The sequence below is a fragment of the Poecilia mexicana genome, unplaced genomic scaffold (genome assembly GCF_051168715.1).
Source record: "Poecilia mexicana isolate PSO_F unplaced genomic scaffold, ASM5116871v1 scaffold_5, whole genome shotgun sequence".
Lineage (NCBI taxonomy): Eukaryota > Metazoa > Chordata > Actinopteri > Cyprinodontiformes > Poeciliidae > Poecilia > Poecilia mexicana.
The window spans coordinates 14,169,391-14,179,666 of record NW_028263374.1 but is presented as its reverse complement, the minus strand read 5'-3'; the positions used below and the strand labels follow the sequence as shown (position 1 = coordinate 14,179,666).

The window sequence follows — 10,276 nt, the reverse complement described above, 5'->3', positions numbered from 1 at the left end:
AGTACAGTTGTGGTTCAGATTTGGATATCCAAGTGGAAATGCAACACCAGTTTCAAACATTTGCTTGGACTAAATCAGTAATGATTGCAGCTCTATGAGGACATATGTGAACAGGCTGAACTCTTTCCTGGTGGCTCTCTGGCGACAACTGCACATAAACAGATTTGCCTATTCAAAAAGGTGCTCTGTTCACATACTGTCCATAAATTTGCATAAATGCTCATTTCACGGGAACTGAAGACATCCAGAGCAGGTATGAAGATCAGAAAGGACTCAATGGACGCATTTAGAAAGGACTCGAGAAGAAGCTGGAGGCAGCTGAGCTGAGCAGGAGACCATGGCGCTCAGTCACATCCTCCAGTCTCATGTAATGAGCGACCTGCTGACGATCCGTGAGAAAGGCATCCTCGTTCGTCTGCTGGAACCGCACTGCAAGGTCAGTCCAGTTTATAGCGACTTTACAGAACCAAATTAGCCAAATATGACTGAAACGTTTAACACAGAACAAAAACTTTATGTGGTTGATATTTGCTCCTATAAAAGTATGATTCCTGTAGCAATGACAGTTTCTATGTTATCAGCTGCTTCCATCAGGAGGTCTGCAGGGTGAATGGATTAGGTTTTCCTGGTAGCCGATGTTTGTCCGGTCGTCCAGCGGCCCCCGTCTGGCCACCCACTTTTGTTGGCGACACCGATAGGATGACCAAAGCCACTGAAACTAAGATCAACTTCGAGACAAATTATTGAATCCTTTTTGTTTTCTCCACAGCTAGAAATAAAAACATCTTTGCCTCTAATTGGATTTTGATCCCTCACATTACCTTATATAATGTTGGGTACCAACTTTTATGGTCTTATGAAATCAGTGAAATAAATTCACAATTTCTTGGTGGTAATTATTAAAGCAAACCATATTTAAAACATGCTGCATGTGTCCAGTGTCCACTTAAAAATCATTAAATCACTCCTCTGTAAAATAATGATGTTTGTTTTATTAAAAAATACAAGTTTCATTAGACTTTACTTTCAATAAGGAAAGCAATAAGCTATGATACTATTGAAATGGATGATTCTGGATCAGTACCAAGACGTCATTGGTTCTCTGAAGGGAAACCAGTCTGCTCTGAAACTCTAAAACTGAACCAGAAAGTCGTTCAGAGAGGTTTTTCTGAACGACTACCATGAATGAAAATCAAAAAAACTGAACTATCTAGGAAAAAACAATGAAAGCAAATTAGCAGCAGTTAGTAAAACAGACTTTGGGGAGATTATTTGCAGACTGATAGACTGACTGACATATAGTTATCTTATATAATGGTTTTATGACTCATGGGATTTGTTATGAAAACGTTTCCAATTTTTTCCTAGTTTTGTTTTTCACAGCATGGATTAAATGTGTGCATAAACTCAATCTAGGACTCTCCCTTTAACAAAATTGCATGAGTCCGACTGACTATTTGTGCACAAATGTAGATTTGAAGCCCATAAAGTCACATATTTTCATAAAGTCACCAGTTCCAGCATTGGCCGCACCTACAAACAAAATATAATGAAGGTATTTTAAAATTCGATAAATGTAAAACATAGTGACCCAGTGAAGAGGGATATTTTCTATAGCCACTCTTCAAATCGGAAATACAAGAGAACATATCATTCAGGTAAGCTGATTAATGGTCTACATAATTCATGAAATAGTTGAAAGAAAATGATTGCACACCTAAACTTGACCATATTTACAGACAAACCAGTAATTACAAAAGGTTTGAACAACTCAAACTGTGGCAGTTTAGACATGGACCCATGTTTGTTTTGTCAATAAACACAGTGAGCATCATGATAAAGGAGGTTAAAAAAAAGACAGAGAGAGAGAGAGAGTTTATGCAGCTGCAATGCAAAGTAATCATATTTTCTTTGCTTTTTGCACATCTTTACTGGAGATGCTTAAATATTGGCACAACAGTCAAATACAGCATATGTAATATATGTTTGCCTGGAGTAACTTAAAAAATGTATCCTAGTTGGTCAAAACTACGGTAGCCCAGATACTCCAGGCCAGTGATTCTGAGGGTGAGAGGCGGAGCTGGCATCGTGTGGACTGCGGTGTGGTCTGCCTCGTCGAGGACACGTCTCTGCAGTCCTTCTTCCTGCGTCTCTACTGTGTTCAGGTGAGAAGAACAAGACAGAGCTTGTTGCTCCTCCCACTCACACATGCAGAAACATACAGGTCCCCCCCTCACCCCCCTCTGTAAAGTGGCAGCCATGTTTGTTTGTTTTCTGTGGTTCAGGCAGAGCTGCACGTATGGGTCAGCTTCCTCTAATCTGCAGTTTCCTCTACAAACAATGAGTCCTGTTTAAACTGGTGCATCTGCTCTGCTGCACGTACAACACACAGTTTACGAACACTTGTACTTCTTCTTTTTGCTTTGTCCCTCCCTTTCCTACAGCGTGCCAAGTTACTGTGGGAGCAGGAATTGTACATTCCTTTCAAATACGCTGCAAGTCGAGCATACTTCCATACTTTCCCTGGAGAAGTAAGTCATCTTGTTTGAATAGCCTGTCAGTGTGTTCGCGTGTCCCATGCAGTGTTTTGCAAAAGCACTCATACCATTTAAACTTCTTCACATTTTTGTCACATTCCTGCCTTAAATTTTAACTTATGTTTGGGTGTTTAATCCCCACTCCTTGGTTAATAATTCATGGAGCCATTTTTTTTTTATTTTAAATCACAGTTTTGAGCTTTTGGAGACTGAATTTTGAGTCCAATTTTTAAGTCTAACCTCAAATTGGACAGAGAATGTATGTACACGTCACAAGTTCAGATATTGTCACAGGTTTGTCACTTTAGACTTTGACTATGCCATTCAAATATATTATCATGATTTGATATTAGCTAATCAATTGTAGCTCCCGTCATTTTCCCATAAAGAAGAGGATCGGCAAAGCATGATGCTGCCACCACCGTACATCAGTGGTAATGCAATGTTTGGGGTTGTGGGCAGTGTTAGTTTTCCTCCACACATGGTGTTGAGCATGTTGGGAAAAAAGTTAAACTTAATCTCATCTGATCAGAGCATATTCTACATATTTGTTGTATCACCTACATGGCGTTTGCTAAATTTGAACAGAACTTTTTATGTGTTTCTTTCAACAACAGCTTTCCTTTTTCCCACTCCTACGCTCTTCCTCAACCTATCGCTTCTTTAAACTTTTCCACAACTTTACCCCTGACCAGTCTGTTTTGTTTATTGGTCTCCGTGATGCCGTTTGTCCGCTAATGTTCTCTAAAAAACCTCTGGGACTTTTAAAGAAAAACAAAAAAGTTTATTCTTAGATTAAGTATCAAGGGTGCTTACTTATTAGATAACCACTCTAATAGAAATTTGTTGCGCTAGATTTTTTTTATTGGGATCACATTAAAGGCGTCCGCACTCCAAACTTTCCACACTTTTAGTAATAAAACAGAAAAACATTATGTCCCACTGGTGTCGGTCTATAAAAATCCATGTATGATACATTAAAGTTGATAGCTCTAATTTGAAAAAAAAAAAATGAAAAAAGAAAAGAAAAGAATGAGAAAATTTTCTAATTCACCATCAGATCATTTGTTCCTTCCCTGCAGGCCCACCAGGTCGGGCTCAACTTTGCAAACGAGTCCGAGGCCGAGGAGTTTCAGTCTGCAGTGGAGGATGTTCAAGGTTAGAACAAGGAGCAGATCAACTGTCTGTCCTCCTGTCTCACATGAAATGCGTTTGGTCCTCTTCATAGCAAAGCATATTAAAAGAGAAACTGTTAGAGACTGATATTCCTGGTTAATCTCCTGCTACGTGTTTCTTTTTGCAGAAAAGATGACAGCCATGATTGGGAAGACAAAGACTGAAGAAAAGATCATCTCAACAAGCAGCCCACCTGATCTGAAGTAAGAACGAATGGATTTTAATGAGAAGACTGAGAGATCCTTTGAAAAGGCAGTTTACACCCTGCTTGTGTTTTGTAGGGAAGAAAATGAGGATAATTTGTATGAGGAGCCTGTTTGCTTCCCACCGGTTCCAGCCTCTCCAAGTTTGGTGAGCCAGCTTGTGTGTAGCGAACATAATGTGTTAGTAAAACTGTAACAGCACTGCAGAAATACTGTAACATCTCTACACTTCCCTCCATTTTCTGATGTTAGTTTTCAGGTCTGGATCCTGATATGAAGAAGCTGTTGATGGAGGCAAGACTAAGCGAGGAAGACCTTAAAAACAAAGACGTTGCTGAAGTTGTCGACTGCATCATTAACCAATTTGGAGGACTGAAAGCTGTGCAAAAAGAGCTGAAGAAGAAAAGTATGTTTCTCTCGAAAGGATTTTTTGTTGTTTGTTTGTTTTACAGAAACAACACATTTTCTCTGTTACTAGCTTTTTTTAATTTAAAAAGATCAACAATTGAATAAGCCTGAGTGACTTCTCTGGTACATTTGATAGGCACAGTTTCACAGACTTTACCGAGATCTGCAGGGGCGTCCATTTCCCTGGCTTTGCAGAAAGGACCCCTACCACCAGTCCCCTCCGCCCAAAACGCTGAGCAGACAACAGATAACACAACCGGAACAGGTGACAGTCAGGATACGCCTCCTGCTGCTCCTGGACCTGGAAGATTAAGAAGAAGTGCCAGTTTTAAAGATGTAAGAGGAGCTCTTGTCTCTGTCTGTCTGTCTGTGTTTTGTATTTTTAAAACTAAAGGACTAATCCAACTGTTTTGTGTTTTTAGGTGGGCTCGTCAGCAGAACCACACAAAAGCGATCTCATCCTGAAAGCACTGAGAGAAGTATTCAGTCAAAAGCAGATGCTCCGGCAAACCTCAAGAGAATTTCAAGATTAAGACTCAAGAAAGAAAAAAGAAAAACATGAAGGAAGACAGGTAGACGGTGGAGCAGCAGGTGCATTAAGATATGCAAGTTTGGAATATATGAGCTGATTACGATTTTTGTTGTTCTCACCCAAAGTCATTAAAGTTCTGGAGGTAATAGACAGGAAGTGAAAGTGATGATTGCCTGCAACTCGGTAAACTTAACGACTTTAAACTTAAAGATCACCAGTAAGTTTCCAGAGAAGCTTTCAGATAAAAACATGCAGAAATGATGCCTGTTGGATTCCTCTTTATGGCAGGGGTTTTAAAAATAGCTTTCAAAACCGATTACTTCTTCAGTTAATTGGAACAAGATCCATGGAGACTCTCTATAAACTGTTTAATTAACGTCACTGTCTGTAATGTGTCCAAACATAATGAATTGTGACGGTCACACATTTACCTGTGAAGAATTGAACACTCGTATTTCACTTTCTCACAATAAACTTAGAAAAGTCCAAGATTTTCTGTGATGTTTTCCTAATAAAACTTCATCATTTTTTGCATTTGGGGGTTATTTACAGAGAAGCCATAACATATTTACATGGGAAATGCGAGACAGTGGTAGTTAACTTGAAGTTGTTTTAGTTGTTTGATGTTTTTATTACAGTGCACATAAAAATACAAGCCATTAAGTTCCTCCAACATTATTCTAGATAACCTAGTTTTAAATGGCAGTGGAACCCAGCCAGAACAAAAACTCTGTAAATGTTTTTGTTGTAGTTTCAAACTGCATAGTGGTGTTTTGGAAATATATGAAGATAATTAACCTATTTTAAAAAGAACCGGCACTGGAGTGAAACGGTTGATTGAGTCTCCTCCGGGTTTAAGGTGTGGATGAATTGCTCAACTGTCAACAAGGCGTACGGGCCAAAACTGAACCCATCCCAAACACACAACACTGCCGAGATTAGATTAGTTCAGCACTCAAAGATAAAATGGTGAAGAACATCTGAAAACTGATAGGAGAAACAGTATCCCAATCAATGGCTACACATGACCCAAAATAAGACAATTATTAGACAAAAAGGATTGAAGTGAGAGAAATGTGACACAACAAAGATGAAATGATAAAAAAAAATACCCAAATATAGAACAAAATAACTTTAAAATGTCACAGAAGAGCTTGAAAGGAAAACAAAATGTGCAGATTTACCAATTAATGATGTAGGACAAGCATAAGCACTCAGCAACCTTTTACATTCAAAGGGCCACTTTTGCCCCTGATGCTACAAAATAAAATTTGCCTAGAGCTGCAAGAAACCATTTTTAAACAACATAAGATGTTTTGCGATAAAAACTAACAAAATGAAACTAAAATTTAATTCTATTTTCAAATATTTTCAAGTCTTAGAAGAAAATTTATTCTCTATCAACTTTGTGACAAATTAAGATATACAGGTGCTGGTCATAAAATTAGAATATTGTGATAAAGTTCATTATTTTCCATAATGTCATGATAAAAATTAAATTGTCATATATTTTAGATTCATTGCACACCAACTGAAATATTTCAGGTCTTTTATTGTTTTAATTTTGATGATTTTGGCAAACAGCTCATGAAAACCCAAAATCCCTGTCTCAAAAAATTAGAATATTATGAAAAGGTTCTCTGAACGAGCAATAAAAATAATCATCTGAATCAACAAAGTAACTCTAAACACCTGAAAAAGATTCCTGAGGCCTTTAAAAACTCCCAGCCTGGTTCATTACTCAAAACCGCAATCATGGGTCAGACTGCTGACCTGACTGCTGTCCAGAAGGCCATCACTGACATCCTCAAGCAAGAGGGTGAGAAACAGAAAGAAATTTCTGAACAAATCAGCTGTTTGCAGAGTGTTATATCAAGGCCCCTCAGTGGGAAGTCAGTAGGAAGGAAAAAGTGTGGCAGAAAACGCTGCACAACGAGAAGAGGTGACCGGACCCTGAGGAAGATTGTGGAGAAGGGCCGATTCCAGACCTTGGGGGAAGCAGTGGACTGAGTCTGGAGTAGAAACATCCAGAGCCACTGTGCACAGGCGTGTGCAGGAAATGGGCTACAGGTGCCGCATTCCACAGGTCTAAGGTCAAGCCACTTTTGAACCAGAAACAGCGGTAGAAGCGCCTGACCTGGGCTACAGAGAAGCAGTACTTTGGAGCACTGTTGTTCAGTGGTCCAAAGTACTTTTTTCGGATGAAAGCAAACTTTGCATGTCATTCGGAAATCAAAGTGCCAGACTCTGGAGGAAGACTGGGGAGAAGGAAATGCCAAAATGCCAGAAGTCCAGTGTCAAGTACCCACAGTCAGTGATGGTCTGGGTGACATGTCAGCTGCTGGTGTTGGTCCACTGGGTTTTATCAAGGGCAGGATCAATGCAGCCGCTATCAGAAGATTTTGGAGCACTTCATGCTTCCATCTGCTGAAAAGTTTTATGGAGATGAAAATTTAATTTGGTCTGGAATCGGCCCTTCCCCACAATCTTCCTCAGGGTCCGGTCACCTCTTCTCGTTGTGCAGCGTTTTCTGCCACACTTTTTCCTTCCTACTGACTTCCCACTGAGGTGCCTTGATATAACACTCTGCAAACAGCCGATTCGTTCAGAAATTTCTTTCCGTTTCTCACCCTTTTGCTTGAGGATGTCAGTGATGGCCTTCTGGACAGCAGTCAGGTCAGCAGTCTGACCCATGATTGCGGTTTTGAGTAATGAACCAGGCTGGGAGTTTTTAAAGGCCTCAGGAATCTTTTTCAGGTGTTTAGAGTTACTTTGTTGATTCAGATGATTATTTTTATTGCTCGTTCAGAGAACCTTTTCATAATATTCTAATTTTTTGAGACAGGGATTTTGGGTTTTCATGAGCTGTTTGCCAAAATCATCAAAATTAAAACAATAAAAGACCTGAAATATTTCAGTTGGTGTGCAATGAATCTAAAATATATGACAATTTAATTTTTATCATGACATTATGGAAAATAATGAACTTTATCACAATATTCTAATTTTATGACCAGCACCTGTATTCCTGCCAGCATGCCTAGGTGGGCCCCATATGGGGAAAGGAGGGCCCACATGGATTTGCCTATGTAGGGCCACAGCCCACATGGGCCCTACATAGGCCCTAAATGGGCAAACCCATGTGGGCCCACCACCATGTAGGGCCCATGTAGGGCCGATATGGGCTGTGGCCTTACATAGGCAAATCCATGTGGGGCCTCCGTGGAACCCGCAGACAAACCCATATGGGACCCATCTGGTCTGCCCTCCTTTCCCCGTATGTGGCCCACCTAGGCATAGCAGTTACTTTTAATAGCCTGCTGTAGATATTGAAAGCACATTTTGCATAAGAACATACAAAAAAATTCCTAAAATTATAATTTCTTCTTGTATCCATAATCAAAAACATTTTCTTTTTGGTTTTGTAAGACCCACAGTGGAGGGGCCAACGCCATAGGTTGCAGGTCGTTGGTGTAGGACAACGACAATGCAAAAGACAAAAAATATTTCCAGAATGTGGAAGATTTAAAGCAATAGTCTGCCAGACTAACGGCTAACAAAATATATAAACCATTTTCACACCATGGTTCTGTGTTTATTTCAGTCTGGTTGATTTGAATTTCCATCTGCTTTTCCAGACTCAAATTTCCAGAGTTCTCGTTATACAACTTCAACAATAATTGGCTCAGAATACGAAGAACCTGCAATAATTTCAAACCGCAGAGTGGTTCAATGACAGATGAATGGATGGACGAACGAATCATAAAGTTTGGGACAATAAAAAAAAACAAAAAAACTTGTATTCAGTATTTTCTTTCTCGCTGTCTAGAAACTTCCTTTCAGCTCGTATTTCCTCATAAAAAACAAAAACAAAGAAAAAAAAAACTTGAGAAACTGGTAGGTGATGGTGGCCACGCACACATTCAGGCTTCATGCAGGTTTACTAACCTGTGCTCTCTGTTTGCGTGGAGGTGAACATGCACGCGCCCGTGTTCACGGAACAGCATGCTGAGCGCGCGCGCTCTCCCACTTCATTCATCGCTGCCTGCACTCCGCTGCAGACAGACAGCTCCCACTCACGCCGCCCTGCACACTGACAGCTAGAGGCTTCAAACCGAGACCATGAGGGGCTCCTGCCGCCCGAACAACCCGCGGGACAGGACAGGTAGGCACCGAACCGGATCCTTTCCGCACTCTCGTGTGTTTTCACGTTGTGGAGGTGCTGTGAGCGGACACTATGTGCAGACAGAGCTGCAGCTGGGTTACCAGGCGGACGAAGTAAACAAGCCAGTGTCACGTAGGCTTCCTTCTGAGATGACGGGTGGAGAGGCGGAGCAGGCTGCCACTTACAGCCGTGAAATTAGCTAAATAATGTTGTTCTAGGGTTTATATAGTGGAAAGAAAGCCTGGTAAAATGGAGAGGACTTTGTTGTTAGCAGCTCCTTGTCAGCTGCTTAGCCTGGCTGCAGCCTGCGAGCAGCTGGCTGCTTGGAGAGGGAAATCTAGGAAGTGTTAACTGATTGCTGAAGGAAGCTACACATGCATGTAGTCTATTACTGCATCATGCCTCTGAAACACATTTACATGATGAGGTCGGAACTCAGCTTCACTAAGTTCGTCACAGACTAATTTAACTTCACTCTAACTTCGGTAATAAGTCTTCAAAAGATAAATATTCCATTAAATAAGGCAGTATTTCTTCAGCAAATAAGTAAATACATTTTACTTATTTAAAGATTTTCTTTTCACAAAGTTCAAAAGTAAACGACAATAAGGCTTTTTCTGGTTATTTCTGCAAATAGATTGATAAGGAACAAATACCATAAAGAAGTAAACAATAGATTATTTCTTCAGCAAGTAAATAATTTATTCAAAAAGCAAACAAAAGATTTTGTTTCCAGCAAATCACCCAATAAATACATGAGAAAGTTAATAAGAAATATTTTTACACAAATAAATAAATGTGTACTTAAAGAAGCACATTTAATAATACACTTTTAGAACAGGTTATTCTGATTATTATTATTACTATTGAAAATAAATCATTTTAAAATAAATTTTTGAAAAAGGAGTGAGAGAATATTTTAATTCACTAAAGCATAATCCTTCATTTCTTAGCAGAAAGATTGTGCATCCGAGTTACCGGACACTACATGATTCTTATGTTTTTAAAGCACTCACTGTAAAAAAGGTTTACATTTTATGGCTTTAATTTAACACCTGTATAAAATAGGTTGAGTTGGGCCCGCGGTGAAATGGCACAAGCTCTGTTTGCGCCTGCTGCAGGTAACATATGTTGGCATGGACCGGACAGATGGAGAGCAGATTTCCACGTGAAATCCAGTCCAGAATGTGTTCCGGTGTTATCAGGTTCACGTTAACATCTGAATGTTTCTGTTTGCCTTACTTTAAAAAAAATA

At 39.8% G+C, this 10,276-nt stretch overlaps 2 protein-coding genes and 1 long non-coding RNA gene across 3 annotated transcripts in view; 2 read left to right on the top strand and 1 right to left on the bottom strand.

Moving 5' to 3' along the window:
• Window positions 1-301: 301 nt before the first annotated feature.
• LOC106929780 (actin nucleation-promoting factor WASL) lies at window positions 302-5,347 on the top strand. Its single transcript, XM_015006911.2, has 9 exons — window positions 302-436; window positions 2,019-2,165; window positions 2,445-2,531; window positions 3,620-3,695; window positions 3,841-3,916; window positions 3,995-4,064; window positions 4,169-4,322; window positions 4,461-4,660; window positions 4,747-5,347. The coding sequence occupies exons 1-9, from the start codon at window positions 338-340 to the stop codon at window positions 4,855-4,857; spliced, it is 1,020 nt and encodes a 339-aa protein (XP_014862397.2). The 5' UTR covers window positions 302-337; the 3' UTR covers window positions 4,858-5,347.
• On the bottom strand, window positions 4,379-8,922 carry LOC148159656 (uncharacterized). The gene is made up of 2 exons (XR_015762844.1): window positions 8,805-8,922; window positions 4,379-4,625 (listed from the first exon to the last, which is right to left on the bottom strand). It is a non-coding gene; the product is annotated as an uncharacterized LOC148159656 (long non-coding RNA).
• Window positions 8,885-10,276, top strand: part of pfkfb4b (6-phosphofructo-2-kinase/fructose-2,6-biphosphatase 4b) — a 20,121-nt gene continuing 18,729 nt past the window's right edge. The window contains exon 1 of the mRNA XM_015006915.2: window positions 8,885-9,021. Within this exon, the coding sequence (XP_014862401.1) occupies window positions 8,979-9,021 (43 nt within the window). The 5' untranslated portion in view covers window positions 8,885-8,978. The remainder of the gene's footprint in view (window positions 9,022-10,276) is intronic.

Bases quoted from the DNA above. Each gene is read 5' to 3' on its own strand.
- LOC106929780 (XM_015006911.2), top strand. From the start codon at position 338: ATGGCGCTCAGTCACATCCTCCAGTCTCATGTAATGAGCGACCTGCTG. The intron at 3,917-3,994 runs GTAAGAACGAAT...TGTGTTTTGTAG, and splicing joins AGCAGCCCACCTGATCTGAA to GGAAGAAAATGAGGATAATT. The intron at 4,661-4,746 runs GTAAGAGGAGCT...TTGTGTTTTTAG, and splicing joins GAAGTGCCAGTTTTAAAGAT to GTGGGCTCGTCAGCAGAACC.